The 27,137-nt window shown below is 40.8% G+C and overlaps 3 protein-coding genes across 5 annotated transcripts in view; 2 read left to right on the top strand and 1 right to left on the bottom strand.

Annotated features, from left to right (window-relative positions):
- Window positions 1-27,137, top strand: part of LOC125772037 (bifunctional heparan sulfate N-deacetylase/N-sulfotransferase) — a 670,071-nt gene that overhangs the window by 474,638 nt on the left and 168,296 nt on the right. Inside the window, exon 1 of one of the 3 annotated variants that reach the window (XM_049443353.1) lies at window positions 7,306-8,824. The exons of 1 other annotated variant lie outside the window; for it this stretch is intronic. The gene's annotated coding sequence lies outside the window, so the exon portion shown is untranslated. Of the gene's footprint in view, window positions 1-7,305; window positions 8,825-12,074; window positions 14,484-27,137 lie in introns of those variants that run through there. One more of the 3 variants, XM_049443354.1, reaches the window with a different exon arrangement.
- Window positions 1,754-4,116, top strand: LOC125772047 (uncharacterized). The gene is made up of 3 exons (XM_049443371.1): window positions 1,754-2,868; window positions 2,942-3,116; window positions 3,183-4,116. Exons 1-3 carry the CDS (start codon window positions 1,892-1,894, stop codon window positions 3,975-3,977), a joined length of 1,947 nt encoding a protein of 648 aa, XP_049299328.1. The 5' UTR covers window positions 1,754-1,891; the 3' UTR covers window positions 3,978-4,116.
- On the bottom strand, window positions 4,093-6,828 carry LOC125772040 (intraflagellar transport protein 88 homolog). The gene is made up of 4 exons (XM_049443361.1): window positions 5,787-6,828; window positions 5,378-5,722; window positions 4,489-5,317; window positions 4,093-4,409 (listed from the first exon to the last, which is right to left on the bottom strand). The coding sequence occupies exons 1-4, from the start codon at window positions 6,750-6,752 to the stop codon at window positions 4,123-4,125; spliced, it is 2,427 nt and encodes an 808-aa protein (XP_049299318.1). The 5' UTR covers window positions 6,753-6,828; the 3' UTR covers window positions 4,093-4,122.

Genomic DNA, 27,137 nt, shown 5'->3' with positions numbered 1-27,137 from the left:
TTAACTAATACTTTCTTCAATGAGGATTGCATAGCTCCAGGCTCCTTGGAAAATACTACTCATTGAAGCAAGTAATTCAGTAAAAACCACATAAATTATAAAAAATTTAGACTAATAATTGATTTCAGTAAAATAATCATAAACAAGAAATATAATTGATGTAATTAGGTACTTTCCTCCAAGCAGCTCCAATGTGTTTAATCACTAGCAAAAAATAATTCAAATATATCTAAAAACACCAATTAGCTTACCTTTTCCAAACACAACCGAAGTTCCAAATTTCCCTCTCAATTTCGTACCCATTCGCATCTTCCTAGCCCAGGAAGCTTCTTGTTCTTCCTTTCAACTCACGAAAGTGACAACCGGCGGGCCTCACAATCCGATTCTTTCATCGTTGGAAAATTGATTTCTTTCTATCTGGAGCACATCCACCAGTTTCTCAACCTATTTCCACTCGGCTTCAGCCTGATGATCGTTCCACCATTTTATCAAGCCCGAAAACAAAGAAGGAAAACAAAGTCGAAGAAAATATTGCAAATCATGCCAATGATGACGACAGTGCCGTCGATCAATGCCGGGATGACTTGGTACGATTTAGCTTTTCTTCTATCTTTCTTTGCCAAACCATCATTCATACGGAGGTTGATGAACAATCGTACGAATCTTGATCCCACCGATTTGGATCGCTTCGGTTGCATAATACATGCGTTCATGTTTGAGGTTATTTTCCCCTGCGTGTAGGCCTGCCTTCTGGCCACTCTACTTACCCGACGGGTCGGTTTTTTTATGGTTTATTTTCCATTCGACCCACAACAGATTCGCGAAAAAGCTTGCCGTTCGTCAAAGCCAGCTAGTACCAGCAGCGGGTATAGCCACAGTCTATACCGGCGCGATTGTTATTGCGCACCGAGACGCGCGCTCAGCATCGCCCAACATTAAAATCGTGCAGTGTTGCGAAGCATCGAGGCGCAAATGGTCCGTTGCCTTCGAAACGGTGGTTGCATTATTAATTGTATTAAACAAACTAAAAGTACTGCAAAAACCCTATACCTCAGCGAGTGTTGGCGACCGAAAGTGCAGCCAGGTTGAAGCGATGCGTACGAATAATCGATCCAGTTTCGGTAAATTAACATGGTTTCAAGCGTAAGGAACAAGGTGTCAACACGAGCCGCATTACGTCGCCTTTCGGGTTACAGACAATCGGAATCGGTGTGGAAATCGTTGCGAGTCTTGTATACCATTCGGGAGAAACGCCTAAAACAGACACGGTGTAGAGGACTGATTTTAAATTTAAAGTTTCTGTTTTTTTTTTGGGAAATTGGTCGCATCAGGAATCTGCATCAGTACAATCTAAATTCATTCGCGATGAAAATTATTTCGCAGGTATTTGATTGTAAACGATTACTATTCGACATTTTTGAAAGGACTAGAAAATCTTTATCCTAGTCACAACTGCACAGGCTTTTCAGTAAGAAAAAACTTTGGTCATGTAGTATTTATTATATTGTTCTTAAGCATTTTGAAATATTATTCATAATAATATTACTAAAATTGGATTTGTGTTTTCTTTCCAAACAACGATTGACCCGTTCGCAATTTATTATCGTTTTTCGTGGAAAATTTTAAATTTGAACGAACCAAAAAGCTTAGAAATATTTCGTAAATTGGTTAGAATAATTCAAATTCAAGTGCACGGTTAACCGCCAAATCCGTGCCGTTCGAATATTCGGTGACAGCGCACGGATAATCGAAATTGCGCTATCCGCTCCCAAAGCGTCTGTGTTTGTTTACCGAAAAAGAACCAAAGGCAGCAGTAGGCATTGCGTTTTAGGCTAGAATTTGTGTTGTAACTGTACTATGATAGTCGAACGGTATCGAAATCTGAAGAAAAATGTCTGCCCCAAAGCACCACACACGAGCCGCTGCAAAATCTGTCCCAGCACAATCGCAAATTGAAAATTCCGTGGTGCGCATAACACCGAAACTGCGAAACATTACCAACACGATCAAAATGTCAACCGGAGATGAATCGCCTGCAAAAAAGAAGAAAAAATCCGACCCTAACCCCATCCAGCAATGTAGGCAACCGTCCGAGCCGGAAGTAATTGCGTTCGATAAGTTGCGTTTCGTGCTGGGCAGACATTATTTCGATGTTTGTCAACGTTTGGGGCTCGATTATGTGCCCAGCTGTGTGCGAAATATTGCCGAATGTGCTCAGCGGCACGTCTGTAAGCGCAGCAAACGTACCAGATGTGTTGGGCTGATACGACAGACAAGTACGCACGACCAAATCCGGGAGTTCCGTCCGGATCAATTTATTGAATTCCTAAACCAGGCTATCATGCGCCAGGAGTTCATTGGTGCCGAGCTGTTTGTTGCCGGTTTACAGCTAATGCTCACATTGAACCAACCTTCGGTTGAACTCGAGTTGGAGTATGGTGTCGTAGACATTGTAATCGGAACGGGTGAAGTGTTGGAAAAGTGTCTAAAATACTTTCCACCCTGTCGGTGGGATTTACGGCCCGCCTATCAGTGCATCGTGTTTGGCCAGCTCGATGCACAGTGCTTCGAGCAGTGCGATCAGCGGGAAGGTTTGCTTCGTAACGTGCTTCATCTGATCGAGCATTACATCGAAACGGAATCGGAACTGGTTAATCGTCCGTGCACAAGAAAACGACCCACCAAACGTGGCCAAACATTCGAAGACGATGAGATGGTTTCGTACAACTATATCTCCTGGATGCTGGCCAACAGATTGCGCTACGATTTCAACAAGTTGTCGCGTGCGGAGCGGTTCGAACGATTGTTTGCGGTACTGCAAGTATTAGTCAAGCTGCTGGAGATGGATTTTGCCATGTGGATTCTTCGGTAATGATCTGCGCAAAAAAAAAATGTACAACGTATTGTTTCTTCCTGCTAATACCGTTTCTTTCTGTTTCAGCAATCCGACCAAAACGCAGCAAAACCTTTGCAATCCGTCACGCAGCCCACTGGTGGCACAGCTCGTCTGGAACGGTGACTACGGCAGTGTTAATCTGTTCATCAAAAAGCTTTTCCAAATATTTATCAATATGAATGCGCTGCATTATCCGACAGATGACATCGGCGTGATTTCGGTATGGAAAGAATGTTTTTCTAACAGGATAAAATAACTAATTCAATTATCGTTTTCTTCCACCTAGCGCCTGTTGAGCATTGTCACGGTAGCCGTAAATCTGTGTGAATTCCAGCACAGCGAGGGACAGATACAGTACCCGTGTGTAAAAGACAACAGTCTTCATTACGCCCGACAGCTGTGGAAAATGCTGGAATCGTCCGGATACTTTAGCATTCCTTTATGTCTCAGCACAATACGTAACCTTCGATCGCCTTTCCTACGGCTGCAACTTGCGGAACATTTGTTCCAAAAGTTTAATCGCAGTATGAACCTTCGCAACGTGCGCAGTTTCTTCCAACAGCTGCTCAGCCGTTGCTGGTTAGATTGTGCGACGGATGAACCTGATGAAACCTTCAGCTCTCGTGGGCAATCAGCTTCTATTTATCCAGTGCTTAACACGCAACATACCCGTCTGAAAGTGTCTGAAATGTATCAGAAACAATACGTCGACCTACTGCTGATCGGTCTTCGTGCGTACTGTGATATGCATCAGTTACCGGCCTACTTCCGTGAGATTATGATACAGCCAGCCCCAAAAACGTCCTCTACCACCGACGATATAGTTCCGGTAGCCCCATCCAGCACGACAGAGTGTTCACCAGATGCACGAATTGTACCCCAGATCATTCTCGATGAACGGATGATTTTCCAAGGAGTGGCCATGAGTGGAGAATTAGTGTTGGAATACCGGGACGATATTAAGTACCTGCTGCTAATCGAACAGCAACTAAAGGCACTCGAATCAACGGAAGATAAAACATTGTTTCGGGAATGGATGATCTTCCTATCGGAAGTGGACCCATCGCTGTCGATACACTAACGTGATAATACCTGTTGTTGTGTTAAGCATTTGGGGTCTTTTTTATTACTATTTAAATAATTTATGAGTGTTTGACGGTAATAATCGATAAAATAAATATTAATGTTGTATACGTTTTTTGAAGAACATACCAATGAAACCCAACTTATGCGGGCAATAAATCGATGGTGTTAATTTCCTCATCCGAATCATCGTCAAAAGTAAGATTCTTACGTACACCCGTACGTGGTCGTTCCTGCGGTGGGCCTAGTGGATCGGAATAACCATAACCGGCGTGAGGAGTGAAGTTGTTGCTATAATCTGGCGATACATCGGCACTTTTGGATGGCAATCCGGCAGACGAGTGACCAGAACCGGTGCCCGTTGCAGGTGGCTGATACCCTTCATGGCCGGCCGAACGTACGCTGTAGTCACCGCTAGACATTCGTGAACCTTGATTGGAATTATATATGAGACGATCAAAATCTTTAAAAAGAACAACTCTTATTTCGTACAAATTCAAGCAACTTACTTCCAGAATTCGTCGGTCTACTGGTACCGATCCGTTGGCGTACTTCCTTCTGTTTTTCAAGCTTCTGCAACTCGCCGCTGTACCGTTCGTAGAGTTCGCCATTGCCTTGCGATTGTGCAAGATGCATCAACGCCCGCAAACAATCCGTATTCTCCGGATATATCTCATGAATCATACGAAACAGCGCCATCGATCGTTGCTGATTACCGATCCGTCTGTAACAGCCAGCAATCCGTAACAGGTAGTACGGATCGAGCGGGTTGCGTAGGACCGCTTTCTCGTAGAAGCCAATCGCTTTCTCCACCACCTGCAGTTCGATATAGTGCGAACAGAGCCAGTTAACGACGGTTGCCTCTATCGGATAGATGCGGTACGATTCATGATGATAGTGGTACGCCTGCTGCCGCTCACCGTCCGCCTCGTACAGTTCTCCAATTTTCTGGATGATTCGATTGTCCTGCTGCACCAGACTGAGCAGCTGCAGATAGTACTCCAGAGCCGTACCGACATCTCCGAGCAGATCGTACAGGCTGGCGATCTGGTACAACACCTCCGGATGTTGCTCGTGCCCCAGGCTCGAAATGATCTTACGGAAATACAACAACGCACTGTTATGATCACCAAGCTTCTTGAAGATCAGCCCCATGTTGTACAGTGCCTCGAACGAGGTTGAATCGATATCGAGCGCACTGGTGAACATCAGCTTTGCCGACTCATAGTCGGTCTTCATGAAGAAGCAAACGCCACTATTGATGAAAGCCGCCGGGCAATAGCTATCAATCTTTTTAGCAGCCTCAGCGTAGTTTTCGGCCGCAGCGACATCCTTTTTCTGGAATGGTACAAAAATTAAACCGTAAATATGATCGCCATCTAATTCATGATCACTTACTAGTATGTAAATAAAGCTCAAGTTAATTGCCGCGTTGATCGCAATGTTGGATTCCTTCTTCTCGAAATACTTTAGCGTATCGATTGCCTGTTGGAAGTCGTCCTGTTTTAAGTATATGACCGCTTTCTTCAGCTCCAGATCGGTTGCCAATGATGAGAAGTACGAATTCTTAATCGTTTCCACACACCAGCTGTATCCATCGTTAAAGTAATCGTCGATGATCGTCGAAATTAAGTTTGCCGAGATGAGAATGTTCTTCTCCGCCAAGTGACGCAATTTCCGCTCGTAGCTGTGTAGCTCGTCCGATTTGATCAGCTCGTTAATGTACTCGTATGAAGGGTTGGACTAAAGAAAGAAAAATTGAGGAATTATCATTATTCGGCAATATCTCCAATGAAGACATTCTCACATTCGCTTGGAACACTTTCTCCTCCTCGTTGTAGTCAATCTGGATGTCCAGCAGCAGCTGGAATGCATGCTTAATCTTCTCCACATCACCTAGCGCATAGTAGCACAATATCAAGTGCAAACCCGTCTTGAGATCACCCTTTTCCGACATAATAAACTCAAAGCTTGTGGCTGCATCTGAGTACTGGCCCATCTTGATGAACAAGATGCCTATGTTGTGTGTGATCTTCAACCGTAACTCCTTCTGATTGCCAGGCACCTGATCCAACGCCATCCGGTACATTTTGATCGCTTTCGTGTACAGACCAAGCTGAAAGTAAATGTTGCCCATGTTGATCTTGAGCCGGTTCACGTTGGGAAACATTTTGTTCTTCGTCATCAGCGTGTACGTGTTGAGTGCCTCAATGTACATCTCGTTCTTCGCGTACACGTTGGCCAAATTAAACAGCACGAAGAAGGTCAGATCGAAGTTGTGCGTGTACGTTCCCCCGTCCTGATCTCGCATCCGTAGTAGGGTACGATCGAGCGAGGACGCTTCCTTTGCCTTCGCCAAACTTGTCGCCATGTCCGGTTTCGATCCCGTGCTGGCAACGATCGATTCTTCCAGCAGGGAGTAAATTTTCGTCTCAAGATTCTTGTACCGCTGCTCGGGCGTTTCTTCCTTTTTGTTCTCCATTACCACTATTTTCTTTGCCGCCTGGTTCAGTGGATCGAACAGCTTGGAATTGTGTGACGAATAGCCCACCGGCCGGATAGCGGTCGAGGGCCGTGCCATAGCGGTTGCCGGTTCTGCCGAACCGAGTTTGTCTCCATTCCAGAAGAACTTTGGTGTGGTAGCTTTCTTCCCATAGCTGGACGTACGGACGGCATTCTGAAATGCCTGATCCTCCTTGGCGTCGTAGTTGAAGAGTTTGTTCGTCACTCCGCTGAATCCACCGTAAATATCGTCATCAAAATTGGAACCCATTTTTTTAACATAAAATTAACTATACACGACCGAAAAAATTACTGTGAAAATGTTTTCTGGAAAATCTTGTTATTTGTTGACGGCATGTGCATTTCCATGGTAACGGAATAGTGAAATGTGCGTGAAAGATAATGATTTCAATAATCGTCATTTGTTGCAGTCAAATAATTTTTAAAATAATAAATGAAGGCGAAAATATGTTGGTAAAATGCGATTCATATTTGTATTTAAAATTTGAAAAAAAATATTTTTTTTTACAACAAATTTGATAGCTAAAACGTTGTATTGATCACAAACGTCAAAGCCATGTGCTAGTGTGCGTAAAGTAAGGGGTGCTGTGTTGTTTGGAATTTCTGTACCGCCTGCGTAGGTGAGGTGAACAAGTGTATGTGCGCATGTGTGCGTGTAATGTGTATGATGCATACCGTCCTCAAAAACACAGGCGCACAGCACGCTTCCCACCAACGTGCGAGAACGAGAAAGGGAGAGAGAGTGATTCTATTAGTTTATGCTGCACCGTACGGTGCTGCATTGGTGTTGGTGAAGTGTCAAAACCGCGCAGCATATTTTGCGTGTGCTCTCGCCAAGGCAGATGAAACGGGGAATTGTATTAATCGACAGCGATTCTATCGCACGCGCGCCTGTTGTTTCGATCGAACCGTCAAACGGGACGCACATCGCTCGATTTGCAACACCAGGAACGGTTTCCGTCGTGTCCGGTGTCCGTGAACCCTGACCGTATCGGGTATCGGTTTTCTGTTCGTCAAGTGTTTATCAACGTGTGGTTAGTCAACTGTTCTACTGTGCAACATCGTTCCGTATCCGTGTTTAACCCAGTGCCCACAACGGTATGTGCTGATTGTTATTGTCCACTGAACAACAAATGGTGCAGTGGATTCTATCAACGCGGAGGAAAAACATGTGCCGCAGCATATAAAAAGTACACACCGTGGCCATCCGTGATTGACAGATTACAGTGTTGGGTGTGGGAGTCGTGTCCGTGAAATTTGTCGTAAAGTTCCCGCCAGACAGCCATTTGTGGTGCTAAACGGATGCTCGTTTGTTTATGAAATTCTAGGTTTGTTAGGGGGCGGATTATTGGCCACCGTCCGTCGCAAACAGTATTGTGTCTAATCGTTTCATCAAACCCAGCATAGCAAGTGGTGCGAAATTCCATCACACAGCCAACCACCGAACCGAGTACCGAGTGTCCTTTTTTGCGGTGCGCTGCATCATCCATCGAAATTTCGGTGCTCTTCTTCATCGTCCATCATCGAGTGACAGTTGTGTGCCGTCATTCGTACGGGGTGTAGTGGTGTTGGTGGTGGGTATGTTTTTAATTTTTGCACGGAAGCTGTGACACACGGTGGAAGAGCGTAGTGCGCTCGGATGTGTGCGTGTGCGTTTGTGTACGAAATGTACGAACATTGCCACTGGTGAATTAGTAGGCGCTGAGATAGAGAAGTGAATTTTAAATGTTGTGCCCCCCAAAAACCACCGTGTGCCTGTGTCTAATGTGTGTGCGTGTGTGGCTAATGGCAGAATTGTAGTAGCCGGTTTTTTCTGTGGCTAGCCGTGAAAGCGAGAGTGTGAACGCGCCCCCTCCACCCCTATTTAACCATCTCATCATCTCGTGTGCCGTCAACAGTGAGTTGCAGGTGAATTGGTAGTGTTATCGCTGTGTGAGTGTGTGTGCGTTTGTTTGCGCTTGCACGGAAAGGAATGGTTGCGCGCGTGCAGTATATCGGTGTGCGTTTCATCGCAACGCAAGCGACAGTGGTGTGTGGATAAGGTAAACAAAAGCAAAAGCCCCTGTTGTCAGCATATCTCGTGCTTTTCGGTCGCCCCGTTTGTTCGGCCTTTGGCTGGCAAAGCGTGTGTGTGTGTTGTGTGTGTGTGCGAGCGAGAAGAAAGTGTGGTGTGTGCGGTGGTGGTGGCCATTGGCCTTTGCCGCTGTGTGTCTCTTACCGGTTTTTTTGTTGTTTTGCGAACGGAGGGGGTGAGAAAAAACACGCATGCTGACGATCGCCGCTTGTTACGGCGGCCACGAAATTTGACGGCTGTATGTTTATGTAAGTATTTAAGGTCATTTCCGGGCGGCTAGCCGCGAACGCTCGGCACCAGCCGGTGAAGCGCGTTGAAAATGATTGTTTTTCGCCAATTTCGGCACGCTAATGTGTGCTGGGAAATGGTGGGAAAATGCAAAAGAAAATCTTTGTTCTTCAATCCCCATGTCCCGGGGTGGTAGAAAAACTAACTTCTTCGCCGTTTAAAATGCAAGAGGCGGATTTGGTTTTGCGTAGGTTTCCTGACAACTCCTCCACACACTCGGGTGATGGTGACCACCTGAACGTGGTTAAGATTTTGCATTCACCCGCACCGCTTAGTTAAATGGCCAGGGTTTTTTTTTCATCTATTTATCGTCCACCGGCTATGTAGCGTTTCGTTTGAATGCTTTTCGGGGCTGGAAGCATATCATCAAGTCCCCACACACGTATCGCCCACGCTGTAACGCGATGGGCCAGTTGGGAAGAAGTTGTCCGTGGGTTGTGATGGTCATACCATCGTTATGACGATGTCTCTTGTGAGTCCTCTCGTCTGCAATACATGTAGCAGGGCTAAACGATTTACCACACCGAAAAGGGAAAGACAACGCTAAATAGAAGATAAGTCCCAGTTATCGATGAACTTGGAGGATACCTTTCCCGGGTCCCGTTATGAAAACTTCTCCCTTTGTGCACCGTCCGTCCTAAACTGGCTCATTGCCCATCCACCTTTCTTTCTTACGATTTTTCCCTGTCCTGACGAAGAACCGGATTTATGCGGCCAGAAGCGAACCGCGTATTATGCTGCGGTTTTGTTTGCTGTAAATGATCTCCATCGTTTTTTTTCTTTCGTTTTTTAGTTTGTTTTGTTTCATTTTCGTCTGTTTGTTTCCCTTTCCGTTGATTGACACTGGCGAGGGCTATATCCGGTCAGGGTGGTGTTTTTTCTCTCTTTTTTCTTTGTATTTGATCCGTTTTCATGCGTCAGCAGTACCAACGATGGTTTAAAATTCGCAAAAAAAAAAATCGTTTACCGCAATTTGTGTACACTTTTTAAGGTTTTTGAGGGGTTTTGTTTTAAATTGCATCTTCATTGTGACATAATTGTTAACGGGGGTTTTATCAATTTTGTCGTTTATACGAATTTAGAGCTTTTTATTTTGCTGCATTTTTTATGTGTTAAGTTCATTTTTAATGAGCGGATATATGCTTATGATATTAATTCTCCTTCTAATAGATGTGAAATCTATACAGTCATCATGTTTGTATAAGTAGTATTGTTTTATTACATTTGCTTGAAGCTTCAAGTTCGTGAAATAATTGTTACAAAATTCAAATAAATATTCCGAACACTAATTACACTTAATATTCAAACTCTGCTCTACACTTTGCATTTGTTTCTTAAAAAACATAATTTTATATAAAAAAATACATAATTTAAAAAAAAATAACAAATGTTCTTTAGTGTTTCTCGAGAATGTTTTTTCTCATTGTTTATTTCGTTTGGCTTCATAGGGAAAACACAGAAAATTTTTTGTGCCAAAAACAGCTTTTGTTTTCCTAAGTCTAACATAAACCATTTTGTCAAGAATAGACAATTTTAATATCAGGTGTTACAAATACTAAGCAGAAGTATCTTCTTTTAAAATATTTTATATTTTTTGTGGTTTGTGGCTTGTTCAAAATGGGATTGTTGTCTAACATAATGACTTTTCCCAGAAATAAAAAAATTCTATAAAGCCAAAAGTTTTGCTTTTCCGAAACTTTCATACCTATTTCAAATAACTGCATAAAACATTTCGTTGAATTAATCAGTATTCTGGTCCAGATCCCTTTTGAAGTACAGTTAAAACGGTTCATTTCCGAGGAACTAATTTAAGCTGCCAAATTTTGTTCATGAATTTATGTACCAGTCAGTCAAATCACCAGGAATCAGTCAAATTCCTGTGAAAATGAAAGAGATTTCAAAATCCATCCTAATCAACTGAGATGGGTCAGTGTTTTGGTATGGAATTTGCATTGCAAAATTGAACAAAATGTTTTGATACAGTTTTTTATGTTGTTAGTATTTCAAAGGGTCTACTAAACTAAAAATCGTAAAATAATTCTCGGTACCCTGAGCCATAATAGAACGTTCCTGGAGTCACTTTTCCCATAATTCCCCGTGGATACGTCGCAGAAAAAAATATTAGAAATCTAGTTTTTCTTTTAAGTGGTTATCTAAATGATATCGTATATATCCCGGAAAAAGCGATCCGATGCTAAAAGCAATAGCATCGAACTTAGTTGCAATAGTTCCAATAATTATGATTATTTGTCTACTCTTTAACTTTTTAAAGCTCTCAATTAACCTTAAAATATGAATTAATTATTCGTCTTACAGGGTTTCGAATCATATAAGGGAACAGTTCAATCGGTATGGAGAAAGATTCAACCATTCAGGGGATGTTTGCAACGCTTTGGTGGAACTTTTCACTCGCTTAGGAGAATTTTGCAAGCATATAGGGGAATGTGTCAAGCAGTTAGGGGAGCCGTGCAATCATAGTAGGGAATTTTGCAACCGCTGAGGAGAACAATCTGTCACCCGCCCAAATGTCAACTTTAGCCGTCCGTTGTTTGTTTATATTGAGCAATTATCCGTAATCAAAACGTTTGCGAAAGCAGTTTATTTTATTAAGCTTATTTTAAATTAATATTTTGTGTAAATTTATGTTCATTTTTTCGTAATGCAGCTGCTCAATGTAAACAAACAACGGACGGCTAAAGTTGACATTTGGGCGGGTGACAGATTGTTCTCCTCAGCGGTTGCAAAATTCCCTACTATGATTGCACGGCTCCCCTAACTGCTTGACACATTCCCCTATATGCTTGCAAAATTCTCCTTTTTTTTTTTTTTTTTTTTTTTTTTGTTAACGGGGAGGGAACCTTCAAAAGGTACCCACCTCGAAGGGCGGCTTGCGGCTACAAACCAATCCCTCCGAGATGGGTTATGTGGGATTCATCGTGACACTGGGCCCGTGAAGCGGACCCGGCAGCCGATGGGACCCTAACTAAACCACTCCTCGACCTGATCCGAACCCTGCCGATGCGCTTGATGTGCGTAGTACTCCATGCAGGAACGTTTGTGCGATGCACCCATCCTGTTGGTGCATCGCACAAACGTTCTTGCAAAATTCTTCTAAGCGAGTTCTAAGCGAGCTGAAAAGTTCCACCAAAGCGAACATCCCCTGAGCGGTTGAATCTTTCTCCATACCGATTGAACTGTTCCCTTATATGATTCGAAACCCTGTATGATAATTAACAGTTCCCACAAATGGTGATAGTTTATGTCTAAATAATAAATTTTCAAGAAACCATAAACGTATGATCCAACAATAAAATCACTAAGCTGACAGCGGTTTGTTTACTATCTGTCAAACTTTTTGACATTTATGTCAATTTTGGGTACGTCAAATGCCATAATTTATTCGCGCACCGTTTATAATTTATAGTTTATATATCATTCTGAGCAAAATAGACGAAACATTCAATACTGACCTGTATTAGCTTATCGGTAAAAAAACACTTATCATTAAAAACGTACATCTATGACTGAAAGTGTTGTTTGTTTGTTTTACACGGTAGTCAGTACTGGCCCTTTTGTACATTCGTATGGCGCTTAGTAGCAAAATTCAGCTAAAATCAGCATCCACTCTTATCGCATCGCTTCACTGCTGCTAGAGTACGAACCCCAGTATCAGAGGCAAATTTTTATTAGAAAAACAACACGCTCCTTCTGCTACCATCGAAGTCATCGGCCGGTAACGACAAACTGTGACTGTTCTGACGTAACTGCCGCCTGCCTTTTTGGCCTGTTGGACAGTCGCCTGTGCTTATGAAAGCGAAATAAATAAGTAACATCACGTCTCCGTTTGCTAAACGAATTATTGTTTGAAAAAGATTTTACCAAAGGTTGGTCCATTGTTGATCGTAATTTTGTTATTGCGTGCGCCAGAATTTGTTCCACTCCTCTCCTGGGTCGAAATAATTCACCGGACCAAACCTAGCAAAAGTATTGCACAAGTATTCAAATTTAAATGTGTTTTTTACATTTTTTTTCTTATAACCTCCTAGTGAAAGATAAGTGAAAGTGTGGCACTTAAAAGAAAAATAAAAAGCTAATGGAAAGAAAAAAATCTTTAATGGTGAAAAGTCTCCAGAACCTCCCTCCGGCGGGTTCGATTGCAGGAATAACTCCACGACGAAAGTACCTTCAGCTGCTGGAGGGTTTGTGAAAAAGTTGAGAATTTTCACCTAATCTTATTATTTCATTCCGATAAGCTTTGGTCAGTAAAAGTGTAGAATGTTTGTGGTTATCATCCTGGTGAAAGGTGATAAAAAAACGAAGACATTTGTTCTATTATTATTTCCCTTCTTCACAAGCGGCTATGATTTATTGCCCCTTCGAAACGAAACTTGAAATATATCTTTTTCGATTTAAACATTGTTCGAAAAACCACTGGAAACAGATTTGGGAAGTTTAAGAACATTTCAAATTGCTTTTGTATAAACAAAGCTAAGAATTCTCTAAAAGATGGGGTGCGTGTGGTGGGTCAAAGTCATCAGATCTCTTATGTTTGCACCAGAAGAACAGTTTAAATCGTTCATCAATTCCAGCTCACGTAGCAGATGAACATTATTCAGTTCTGGTGCTTTGTGGTCATGCTGTATAATTTGCATATTGGAGTATGAATTAATCAATTATTTAAACGTGTTCAAAACAGATCAATTAGACAGCATCTATATAGAGCAAATGTACCACGAAAACGTGCTCATCACATATTTTGTGAAATTATTAATTGAAATTATTTAAGGCAATACTAAATTCACATCATTCAGCCCTGTCGGATTCATAATTATGTTCATATTACGCTATAGTGTGTTAATAAAATTTATCAGAAATATTATTATTATTTTTTCCAATCTCGAAATTAATTTTGTTTGATGCAATGTAACTACAAAACCGTGTAAAACAAGTTAAGTAAAAACTCTCTAATTCGTCACATTCTTCCATCGATTGATGATTGACGTGGCTTTAACTTGTAATGACATTAATTGCGTTTTAAAATTGCATTCTCGCTCTCTCTCTTTTTCCCATTTCTATATCTGCTTTATAGCAACTAGTAACGCCACCAGTTGCATTCCTTACCGCCAGATCGAAAAAAACACGAACCGTCGTTGTTTGCATCCCACCAGACTGAACCATCAATCCGATTGCCTTATACTGGCTAATATTCGATAAAAATAGATTTGTTTGTTCCACCCCTTGTTGTACCACCCGCAACAGCAGCAGCATCACCACCACCGATTTTGGGGTGGCGATTGAGCGAAGATGTTGTTGTGAACATTCCATTCCCGCGCAAAGTAATGGCGCACTACAGTAACGCATTGCGATGCGTGTTCGCGCGTTTGTACGTAAATCGGGACTTTGATTTGATGTCTGTTTTATCACACTCCACCGACCGTTATTGTGGAACATTCGATACAATGTTTACCCCGTGTTCGTTCGGGTGGTGGGGGGAAGGAAAACTTCTCTTTCTTTTTTCTTATTTCCGTAACGAGGCGATAACAGCGAGTGAAAATATTTCAACGATTGTGTGGAAAATTGTGTTACACGTGATAGTTTGAAAATCGTACTTTAGCTCAAGTTGGTATAGCGTTTGTTTGTTGTTCGGTGGTGTGGTTTTGTATTTGTAACGCAAATAATTTTATTTTGCTTTGCATCAGTTCCTAGAACTTTATGTTATACTTAAACATTTTTTTTGTATTCGTCATCACAGAAAAAAATATTATTCTTATTAATAGCATGTAGCGCAATTCTCGTACTGAACATGAGTCTGCAATGTTGTCCGCACACACAGTTCGTAGTATTTCAACTCGTTGGACCGTGTGGTTATCATTTAAACGAACAAAATTGAGAAGAGTCATCCGTACTTGACCCAAGGAGCGAACAAAACGGTTGACCATTTTTTAGCGTGACAAGAATGTGATAGAGTTGAATGTGCAAAGTTGGATATCATTTTTAATGCACAATAAAACGTGCGAACTAGTGTTGTGTGAATTTGATGAAAATTAATGAATCATAATTAAACTTCAAACTGGATGAAAGACTCAGAAACTCTGTTATAAATATTCATGCATTTGTAAACATTGAAGATTTATTTTAGATTATTCAATCTCTAAAGATTTAAAGTTGAAACTACATTTACGAATTACATTGCTTATCAAAATTCCATAAATGATTTGCACATTTCTCCAAATGCCATAATCCAATCAGTTTTGGACGGTCGTTTATCTACCATAGTGGTGATTTGTTTAATCTTTGCGTTGTATGCGTATATAAATTTGATTGTACATTTTTCTAGGAAATAATTCGTGTGTTTATTTTTTGGACCTGAAAATAAAAATAAATTTGATGATGAATGATGTGGCGTAGTTACACTAGGGTCAGGCATTTATTTGTCAAACATTTTGCCCTGCATGACAGATATGAGAAAATTGTTTGACAGGAAATCTCACGTTTAATACCCCTTTAATTGACATGTATTATATTTTCTAATTGCAAACTTCCAATTGATTCGATTCTTTGCAATATTAAAATAACCGAAAATGCAAAACAAAAAATGCGTAAAATCATGAATATTGAGGTATTTATGATTCTTTGGGAGTCGACTAATCGACGATTAATGAGAGTTTGGGAGTCGACTTTTCGAATGACTTTTTATTTATAATAATTCATATTAATGACTATTTTTAAACAAATATCTAAGCGTAACATTAGCACGAACTGTAAAATAAACGGATAACTTATAATGAATTAGTTAAAATATTAAATATGAAAAGGAAATTTTTGAGAAAATAAAAAAAAAATATTTTATGCGAATTGTTCCTTGAGATTTTATTGTTATTTTGTTTTGTACTTGTAAAAAAAGTTAAAACAGTTAAATTTATCTAAATTTAGTCAATGAAAACTGATATATTATGCAGATGAAATCAACGGAAATTGTGACATACTTTGAAATGAATCTTTAATGAAGCAACTAAACAATGTAAAGTTTTGAAGATGTGAAATTTTACACCACCTATAAAGCAGTTGGTTACTAATGTATACCATGTACTCTTTTACAACATTAAACATATGTTTCATTTGATTATCTTTGACATACACACACGCACGCAAACACGCACTTACCTACAGGGTGTGTCTTACCATTAGATGGTATGGTAGCAAATTTATTGAACATTGAAGTAAGGCGACTTTTGCCTTATCCTCCCCGATGGTTTCGATAGTCAATGAGCACTGAACTGTGTAGCTCATTCGGTTGCACACGCATCACCAATTGCCAGCTGCGAAACGTACACCCGCAAGCTTTAAGTTCCCACGTTGTTTGAAGCCATTCGACCTCCAACCTTGCCTTTTCCTTTAGCACCTACATGCTACTGGACGGGACAGGAGAACAGCGAATGTTGAAATGCGTCGTCGTGTTGTTTCCTGCTAAGTTAATCACCATAAGCTGATTTACATTTTGGCCTTCCCAATATTCCTTCGAAGCAGGGCAGTCCACCCGGGTCGCAAGCTGTAGGATGTGGCCAATTTATGCATGCCGTGTGCGCGAATGGTACTGGAGGTACAGAAGTAACGTTACAAATTTGGTCTACTCCCAAATGCTTCTCAATGCCCAACGTTGGTAGTGTGGAGGTGTGAGTTCCTACCTCATCTAACGATGAACCCACGACGAACGTACGCAAACGTTCGAAACTGTCACAACGTGGAATATTGTTTCATTCCCTGCCAACAAAATCACGCACGACGTGGGCATACGACGATACGATGCGACAGTAAACGCATAAACTTGCCACCGAAAGCAAAACACTCTCTGTCATGCCGACGGATGATTTATGCAGGGAAGAAATTGAAAGCACCAAGCAGTTAGTAGTGAGGTTGGGTTTAGCAATAGCGCTTGTTGCGCTAGTGTTTTCACGATCGGAAGCTTGGGACCGATTTGGAAGGAAGCGAATTTCCCTTCCATCCTCCCAGAACGATCCGAGTCCTTTACTCCCTTTTGTCAGAATCGAGATCTGATCGTGAACGATGAAATTGCGGCGACATGATACCCACCGGAATCGAAATGTGACAAGAATTGGTATCGAAACGGGGAGTAAAAGTTCTGTTTTTTTATTATTAAAGATGGAAAATGTTTACTCCTACAAGTGCCTTTGCATGGTACGGACACTTGGTGCTTATGCGGATGTTATTACGCTTGTTTTATTTTTCTTTGTTTTTTATTGTATAAAAACCCTGTAGAAATCCTTCAAAGTAAAAACAAAAAAAAAAGGTTCTTTCGGTAATATTTGATGCCAATGCAGCATATTTGGGGTCCCAAAAATAAAGCAAAAAAAAAAAGGGAAAAAGACACTTTCTTCTTTTCTTTTCATGAAAGTGCGGTAAACGAAACAATTTATTTCGATTTCACCAGAAGTACATGTAGAAAAAAACGGATGTTTCCCAAAAAAAAAAAACAAGGTGGAGCTTTGGTGTTGGGAATCGATTAAATATTTTATTACGAGTGCTCGACCGAAGGAAGGACCGAAGAAGGAAGAGTTCTGGATTTTGGAGTTTTTTTTTCGCTTCTCTCCTTTATCCCACAAGGGAGCTCCATGCGTAAGCCAGAAAACAACCCTCAAGGGAAATTCTTCGTTCAAAGATCCTCGTGTCTCATGTTGGGTGTGTTCTATGTTTTTAGTTCGTTTTTTTTCGTTGTCGCTGTTAGGGATGATGCTTCCGGTTCCGGGGGGAGATCGATTTCTGGTGGTTGCTTTTATTATGGTTTTTAGATTTTTGTTTTAAGAACTTGTTTGACACACGGCTTTCCCTTTATGCGTGGGTTTTGGTTTTACGGAGCCTTTTGGTGCTATCGCGTCTGTGTTCTGTGTGCTTTTGGTCGCACTGAGCAATCAATTTATGGACATAATTTTATCGATCCAATGCTTCCACCACCCCGAAATGTACCAGATTTGGTAGGCTTATTTTCCTACTACTTCCACCATACAGCCGGAGGTTATCGAATTATGAGGGACCTTCTTCGTCTAAAGCGTCCTTTTGTATTTGCCTTGGGCGACATTCTTTTTCTTAGCGACCAGGTCACCAAGGCTCTTACGGGTGGGGGGACATTTTCTATTTGCAACACATCGCCGTCGCCGGAAGGAAAAATGATTGGTGTTGGTGTGTGTGTGTGTTTGTCTGTGTGAAGGAGTTCCCTGGCCTAGTTTAAGGTCCCGGCACTGTGCTACAATACACCGTTCCCTCGAGGACGATCGATTGCTGGAAGTTTAGCGAACCTAGACGAGGGAGACCCGTTCCATCCTCTATCCCCATTAGCTACAGCAAAGTTGGTGTGTTGTTTGGCGTTTAGCGTGTCAAGCCCTCATTTTCCCGGTTGGATGTGTTCCTTGCTTTTCTTTTGATTTGAATCAACCAAATAAAAAAATATACGAAACAGGCTTGTCCTGATGGAAGACTCCCTTGGCGAGAGTCTTCTCTTTGGTTTTTACCAGGTGTCGTTCCACTGCTGCTAGATTAACAGCTATGCTTTCAGTTCTAATTAACTTTTCCACACTCAGTGTCGTCATGTGCACGATGAAAAATGGAAGTAATCACCCTTTTCCTCCATACCCACCCGAGGGATGGAGCTGGGGTGGTATGAATCATGCGCCACCTGCATTGCATACTTGCATACGAGCAAAGGGAACATTGATCCTGTTACGGGAAGCATTAGGAACGCATACCCTTGTGGTTTTATTTTGTGTACCGGAGTTTGTGTGTTTTCGTGTGCATTCAGGACGGGAACCACATATCCTGGCGTCTTGACTGACATCCATCGTGAAACGCACATTCTCATTTTCCCTTCTATCTACGTGCATCGTCCTGATCGATCCGTCTAGTATGCATCAGGCACCGTTTCGTTTGCTTTTTCTGGTTCAGTTTTTCATTATTTGCTTCACTCATGGTATCCTGTTTTTGGTTTTGCTAGGCGTGTGGATTATGTCACGCATCCGGATTGTATCGATGAATGATGCACATTTATTTATTTATTTATTTATTTATTTATTCGTCAAATTGTCTGCCGCATGGGTTTAACAATGGTTCTTACAAGCTAGGGGAGTAGGAAGAAAGGGATATGGAAGATGTTGTAAGAGGAAGCAAGATTGATTATAAGGGGAATGTGGAATTATTAAGGAGGCGAGTGCGAAAGTGGGAAATGGGAACGTTGAAATCGAACAGGTGATGGTCTCTGTTAAAAGCAGCGCATGCTCTTAACCAGGGATCATTCTGGCCAAAAACCGAACGGCGGGATGGAATAAAGATGGGAGGCCTATCGCGAAGTCTGCGAGAGGGAACATACAGTGGTAGGGAAGATAAAAGGGAAGGAACATCGAAATCGCCGGAAAGGATGCAGGCAATGAAGTAGGACTGCGCTTGCCAATGGCGTGATTCAATTTCTATTAAACCCAGCAAACGGCAGCGGAGAGAATAGGAGGGTACAGGAACGGAGTAACCGTGAAGAAATCTACGTACTGCGAAGCGCGTAAATTTCCTCTGAACTCTCTCTAGTCTCTGCATAGCAGTACCTCCAGCTGGAGTCCACACAACGCAGGCATAATCAAGAACGGATCGAACCCAGCAACAGTACAGTGCCTTAAGACAAAGAGGATCGCGAATTTCCGAAGACATGCGCATAATGAGGCCTAATGCTCTGTTCGCTTTATTGATCACATGGTTGGTGTGAGTAGCGAACGAGAGACCCTCATCCAACCAGACCCCAAGATCTTTTACAGTAGATTCCCTGCTTATTTGGGTACCACATAGGTAATAGTCCCAAGACAGCCGGGCAGCAGCAGGTCTCCCGAAAGAGATGACGCAACATTTAGGTGGACAGAGCACCAGTCCATTATGCAAACACCACAGAGAGAAATTGTTTAAAAAACTCTGGAGAGATCGACAATCGTAGGACGAGGACACGGGAAGAAAGATTTTTATATCGTCAGCATAAAGGAGATGTCCATCAATAGGGAGAACATTGATGCAGTCATTGATAAAAAGGGAGAAAAGGATAGGACTAAGTGCACTTCCCTGAGGGACACCAGACAAGCCCACAAATGACGAAGAAAAGGAGTTGTCCAATCTAACTGTATAGGATCTATTCGAGAGAAAGGATCCCAACCAAGCTAGAATTGGACTACCAAATCCAAGTTTCGCGAGTTTTGCTAAGAGTAAAACATGGGGCAAACTATCGAAGGCTGCTTTAAAGTCGGTATAAATTACGTCTACTTGACTTTTACGAACGATATGGGACATCACAAAAGACACAAAACACATAAGATTTGTCGAAGTAGAACGTTTAGGCATAAAGCCATGCTGGTGGGGAGAAATGTACTTAGTCACTTTAGGAAGGATATACGATTGGACGATGGATTCACAGAGTTTAGACATAGCACAAAGGATTGCGACACCACGAAAATTGGACGCGACTGAACGATCTCCCTTTTTAAAGATAGGACATATCCAGGAAGTTTTCCAAATAGATGGAAAACTACCATCACGAAACGATCTTGAAAACAGACGAAGCAAAATTGGCGCAAAAAAGGCACTACATTTCTTTAGGACACAGGATGGTATTCCATCTGGACCTGGTGAAAAAGAAAATTTAAGTTTTGTTAGGGCTTGTAGAACCACTTCAACATTTAGTTCGACTGTGTTACAACTAAAAACGTTGCTAGGTGTGAGGGACAAGCTTTCCGAGAGAGACACTGTACTGCTGCATGGATCAACGAGCGTATGCGTTGTGGGGAACACCATTTTTTGGGGGGAAATATGTATGTCCTTTAATCCAATATTTTCAATGCTGTCTGATTGGATTTTTTTTTGTTCTAGGTTACGGTTTATTGAAGTGAAGCTGAAGCGTAGAGGGAGCTTATAACATACACTAAAAGGAGTATTAATTTGCAGATGTTAATCAATAAACGATGAAAGTAAAATTATTTAAAAATTTTATAGTTTTAAGCAAATTTACATTGTGCTATTCTCATTCAGTATTGTTTCTTTCAATTTCTTTCTTGGGTTGACTAAATATTTGGAAAAATAGTTACTAAACTGCATACAATATTCATTTAAGATTATCAGCTTTCTCGTTTCATCATTTAAGACTTCTTGTTTGACGATAGCAGAGAATAACATTTTACAGGGTTTTACAACACATTTTGAAATCTCAACAGAATATTACCTTTTGATAAAGAGTTAATTCAATATATGATGGATACTTCATTACTTCGGTTATTGAAATAGAGTGAAAGATTTAAAATAAGCTGCAAACCCTGAAAAGATATTCTTTAAGTTTTTCGCTATTGAAGATGTATTGTTTTATTGATTGTTGTTGACTTTAGAGTAATTGGATAGGATTGAAGAACAGTTGGATCTTTTGGACATTACAAAACATTGAGACATCTTTATCTGCCATTTCGTAAGAAGCGATCTTGTGCTGTCATTTATTACTGATTTTGTAGTGTAAAGATTGGAATCCATCGCCTCTTCTGTAGCCGACTCTGTAGTATCTCTCTCTCTTCTTGGGCTGACTACCTCTTAGGCTTTGCCGACCATTTCTGATTTACTAGACTTGTTTTACCACATAGTCGGATAGTCAGTCCTCGCTTCATGGAGACAGTCCGGATAGGTCTTGTTTCCCGGTCCTTCCCTGTAGTGTTGAATGTTGAAATATCATTTATGTAAGAATAATCAACAGATACAATTTTTTACTACACACAAAGACAGGCAATTTTGTTGAATTTATATTCCAACACCGATAATGGCAATTTAATTTTTCTATTTAGTATCTCTAATAATATTACGAAATAACGAGGAAAGACAAATTCGACCCCAGATATCAATTTTAAATATATTTATTTTTTTTATTTTTTATTAATTAATTAATTAAATAATTAATATTTTATTTTTTAAATATATTAAATATATATAAAAAAAGTTTATCAATTTTCAATTATTTTATGTTAAATATATAACAATTATTTGGATTTTGGTTTTTGGATGAATTTATAGTCAGATTATCTCTTACGATATGTTTGAAATTTGCACTCCTACTGTAAGATGGTTTAACACCGATGCACGATTTTGAAATGAAAATGACCAAGCTGGAGCTATTTCTGGATGCTTTTCAAGATGAAGTCGAATGTATTCATATATATCTTAGAAATTAAATTGCAGAAGTTTTACACAGAATCGACTTAAGTTTACAAAAGTTCCAAAATTTTGCAAGTATGAAAGATTTGCCGCAACATATCCTAGTTCAACTTGAAAAGATTCTAGAAATGACTGTAAACTTACCACATTAACTTGAAACCCCTGTAGAATTTTATATGTAATTCGAAAATAACATCATACTGTAGATTAAACCTTCTTCCCTTTCAATCACCCTTATCTTATGGGTGCACCGCCTGATAGGAAGCTCTTTGCATAGAATGAATCCAATTTTCCAAACAAACGGACTTCACGGCGCTGCTAACATGAATCATTTATTTTCGCTTCCGGCTCCGGATTCCTTCGACGCGTTTTATAGTGTGTGGGTGTATGTGTTTTTGTTTCTGTATTGTACATCTAACTGTGTGTATGCGTGTGCAATATTCTCTTGCCGAAAAAAAAACCCGCTGACGGTGTGGTTTTTTGAAGTGGTTCCGTCCCTGCTTCCGGTTTTGTCTATCCCACGCGGTCTGTGACGCGAGTCGGTCGGCAGAAAGGTGACACGTTGTCGGTTGGTTTGTTGGTTTATTCCACCATTTTTTTTTTTCGTTCGTTGTCACTCTCCAATTTTTGCCCAGTTCCGTCCGACGGGAAAGCGATTTTTCAAAACTCAGCATAGAATTATGCCTCTTTATCCATCAGAACACTCTCCGTCGTTCGGTCGACACACTGACGACAAGTGGGAAGCAAAAAGCCGGAAAATGGGGAGAAAAAAATTCGTCTTCAAGAACAAGCCTTATAGCAGTAGTTGGGGTTAGCCTTTTTACCGTTTTTCACCTGGTGGCTCTCATATAGCGGGTCGACCGCTTTGACATAACTTCTCAATTTGTACCTTCGGCGAAGGTCGGCCCTAGTGGAAGGTGAATCGGTTTTGCCCATTTTACCGGCCGCGATGATAGGTGGAGTGCGCATCGGTGTTGGTGTTTTTATTTCATTCGCTAGGCCCTATTTTACCGTGTTTTCTTTCGGCAAACCAATTTTGGCGACAGAAGGGGAAAAATCGTACCACGGCCCGCTGAAGCTACCGGTCGAAGGAAATTCGATAAATTTCACAACTCCTTCCTGCCAACAAATATACACAGCAAAAAGTGATGGGGCCGGTCTCTATGCATTGGTTGTAGAAGGATTTTTTTTCGTTGTTGGTTGCACTACAAGAAAAGAATTGGTGTTGTCTCTGCGTTGCCACCCCTCGATAAAATGGTACTGAAAAACGGCGGTGACCTAAAGCCTTGTCACCTTTTTTTTGTGTAATGGAAAAGGTTTGTCCCTCCCGGGAATATATAATACGATGGCGAAGGTTTTGCTCGTTGGCATTGGTTTCATCACTTTTGATTATTTTCGGGGCTTTTCTTGGGCGACGGTAGCGAAACCGGTACTCCGGCTTTTCGCCATAGGGATGTCGGCTACTGTGCTGGGCCAACGGTGATATGGTTTTTGGGGGGTTGGTTTTTTTTTCGAGTGCTACTGGGCCCAAAAACCTTTTCACTGCGGGGGTGTTTCTTTTGAGGCTTTTTCAAATGAACTGGTAAGGCGCTTCTGGAAGGCAGAGGGAAGGTAAACAGTAAAAAAACTAAATTTGTTGAAGCACTGGACATGCCTCTTCTGCTTCTGGTAACCTGCTGGTACCTTTAGGGAAGAGGTATGTTTGGCTGGAATTTAGTTGGCAAGGCAACGAACGGTCGTTTGTGTATATGTTTCCTTTTTTCCTTTTTTGCACAACTACATTGTGTAAGCGGTTTACGATAGTTTTTCGGGTGTTTTCCGTGTGACCGCGGAGCTGGGACGGGTTTGGCTAATTTTATGTTGGGACGTTTAGGGTTTTTTTTCTCGTTCTGTATATGGAAAGAATAATTTTTGCACGTGTGAAATTGTTGAGCTTTGGGATAGGTATAAGGGCCATGTTTGGGTTGCGTGTTTTATGTTTGAAATAGACGCATTGAATGGGTGCTTTTGTGAGTTCACCCACCACTTGATGGTGGTTTGATTTATTGTTGTGATTCATGTGATTCTTTTTTTTGGTGTATTTGTGAAAATGAAAGGTTGATGAAAGGTTGATAAATATTTCTTAAAAATTTTGTTTAATTTTAAGCTATTATTTTATAATTATTATTTTATTTAGGTATTTATTTTATTATTTTATATTTACTAAATTATTTTGTTAACTATTAGATACAAATATATTGATATTAAAATGATTAATCTCACAACCATATTACAGTGATGATCGATTTAATAATGTTATTGATTATAAAATAAAACATATTTTAAAAAATGATTGACGTCCTACGTTGTATGTTGTAAATAATTGTTTTTGTTATAAATAATTAACGGTGGAGTTGTAAACATTTGGCATTAAGCTTTCCGATACTTGAAAAAATTTTCATAAGTCAAGTATTTTTCGAAACTTATATTTTTGTATAGAATTCTTACATTTATTCCAGAGAACTTCAATAAACCTCGATGTCCAAAGTAGAAGTCTAAATTTGATGCTAGGCTTGACAATCCTTGCACTTTGCAGTTGTAATTATAAATATATAGGAACTAGACATTGTGGTAGTAATCAATCAAATACATAACATGAAAAATGCTTCCATATTTAAAATATTTGGTTTGATCAAATATTTTTGTAATTTTTGTAATCTTATTTTATTGTCAACCACTGTAAGTAAGATGTACGATTCAAATAGCAAATTAACCTTGTATCAATTAGATATTATTGTTTAGTATAAAAACGTTTGGCCAAAGTGTGTTTTTTATAGTGACATATGGAAATGATCCAATAAACCGTGTCTTTGGGGGACCGTGTTATAGTAGTGATTTTAGTAGCAAAAAAAAAAACTCAACACACGACAATTTTCAATCGATCTGTTTCACCCAGTGCTGTTTCGTGTTGGTTTCTTGAAGAGTTACGACAAGCCTGCAGGTTTTTATGAACTATAATGCTTCATAAAATACACAACAAATTGCGTTTGGTTTTGTGTCGTTCTCCATTACCCAACAAGGTCACCAAGAAGGTGACTTTACTTTAAACATAACGCACAGTTTCACACACATTTTCTTCGTGGCACAGGCGCGCGACAATTTGAAACGCACACGAACTACCAAAGGCCGAAATGTGCCATAAAGTTAATGTGAAATGATTACTAGAAATGGAGCGATCGCTCAGTACAGGGAATGGTTTTTGCTTCGATACGGTGCTACTGATGTGTTTTATCGCCTTCATATTAGTTCTCTGTCTGGTCGTGGTTTGATTGGTATTTTCGTTTCTTTTCGTTAGTGCTTTGTTTTTTTTTCTATGTTTGTGCAGCCCAACACGACATCAAAAAGGTAGCCATTGAGTTGGATGCTTCTGGCCACCGATTCTTGACTACCCCAATATTCCCTTACGCTGGCCGAGTTTTATGTTTCGCCATTTCCTCGGATCACTGACCATCCCATCGCTCGTAATGGGCGCAGCCAACCCAATGTTTAATGGGAGGATTTGGCCACCCCGTCCTGAATTGGGGTTTGCTTTCATGTGTCATGCGCTTATCGGCGCCTTCTTCCCTCAAAAGCGAACTTATATTTGTTCGTCCAAAAATTGTGCTATAAAAATGATGGGGCATTGATCCCCCAAAAAACTCGTTAGCCGGTCCGAATGTGTGTGGAGGTGTGTGTTTTTTTGTTATCTTTTAGCAGTATTGTTGCTCCAACTTCTCGATGCACAATGGATTTCCGTATGCTTAACGCAACCGGTGGAAAATGGTTGTATTTTCCACCATCCCTTATATGCTTTGGTATGGTCAACAGTCCTTTTTCTGGGTCGGACCAAATTTTCACTTCATCCATCAAATTCACTGCCAGAAGGCTTGGTACGATGGGCATACGATATGTAGCACGTAGAAATTATGTTTTCAAAGTTCGCAAAGAAAACATCGTATAATAAAAAAAAACAAAGGACGAAGTAAAGGACTTGTTCAAATAGAGCAAAGTCCCCAAAAACGATGAACCGAGGCTTTGTTTAGTCTCCTCCGCTGAGGAGGATAGACAGAAGGGGGATATTGTTAACTGGATTAGCTGTCCAATCGATAAAGAAAGCTCTTGTCACGATAGCGTACCATGTAAGCATGAAAGTCGATAGCCTAAGGTGTAGACTGCATGATGCAACATTAGCGTACTGCACCGAAGGCCATTTTGTACGGTTTGAATCCTGATACCTGTTAACGGTGAATGATTCCACTGTGGATTAGAGCTCGGGCGAGCTGAAATTGCTTGCAGCGATGCATAAACCCCGCATCACCCAATATACTCCCTCTGTGCCCTCTTCTACCACCAATTCTTAAAGTGAGGATGGTGACGTACTAGTATGCATTCGCTTTTATTTTATATCTTTCTTATTTTTTTTTGCACATTCCACTATATTACACTGGAAAAACAAAAGGAAAATGCTCGCATCATGGGAATAGCCACGTTTGAGGTCTTCATTTTTTTCGCCTTACCGAAAGGAATAATGCAGCGCATAATGTTTATGTCCTTCCGGCGAGATTACGCGGCGAGAAACCTTGGGCTGTACGTTGCTTTTGCTGCACGCCCGATAAGCATCCGGTGAAGAAGTGATTTTAGTTTAGAAACACTCCACACTTTGCCACCATGTCTGCAAAAAGGGAAGAATGGCGATCCTTGCCACTACTGCTTCGATGGTGGCGGGGCTATACTAGAGAGCGAAAAATTTTTGCTCATCATACAAACACCTCTTCACTCTTGGTACTTTCGTACCATTGTTGAGCACGTTCGACACCGGAAGAAAAAACGGTAGGGAACAATTTAGGGCACGTGCGTGCACGGGCACCTCTCGAGCGCTTATAGCTTATTTCCGTCTGCCCGTTTGCATCTTCCCATCGGAGTATTATAAAGGCGACTTTTATGATATTTCGTTGCGATTTGTTTACCATCACGAATATGGCACTCACTAGCGGTAGGTAAAAGGGGATGCCCACATCATTTACTGGAAAT

The sequence above is a fragment of the Anopheles funestus genome, chromosome 3RL (assembly GCF_943734845.2).
Source record: "Anopheles funestus chromosome 3RL, idAnoFuneDA-416_04, whole genome shotgun sequence".
Lineage (NCBI taxonomy): Eukaryota > Metazoa > Arthropoda > Insecta > Diptera > Culicidae > Anopheles > Anopheles funestus.
This window is presented reverse-complemented; position numbering and strand designations above follow the sequence as displayed.

Coding starts and splice junctions, on each gene's coding strand:
- LOC125772047 (XM_049443371.1), top strand. CDS start 1,892: ATGTCTGCCCCAAAGCACCACACACGAGCCGCTGCAAAATCTGTCCCA. Junction 2,869..2,941: donor TTTGCCATGTGGATTCTTCG/GTAATGATCTGC, acceptor TTTCTGTTTCAG/CAATCCGACCAAAACGCAGC. Junction 3,117..3,182: donor ATGACATCGGCGTGATTTCG/GTATGGAAAGAA, acceptor TCTTCCACCTAG/CGCCTGTTGAGCATTGTCAC.
- LOC125772040 (XM_049443361.1), bottom strand. CDS start 6,752: ATGGGTTCCAATTTTGATGACGATATTTACGGTGGATTCAGCGGAGTG. Junction 5,723..5,786: donor AGAAAGTGTTCCAAGCGAAT/GTGAGAATGTCT, acceptor TTCTTTCTTTAG/TCCAACCCTTCATACGAGTA. Junction 5,318..5,377: donor TGAGCTTTATTTACATACTA/GTAAGTGATCAT, acceptor GTACCATTCCAG/AAAAAGGATGTCGCTGCGGC.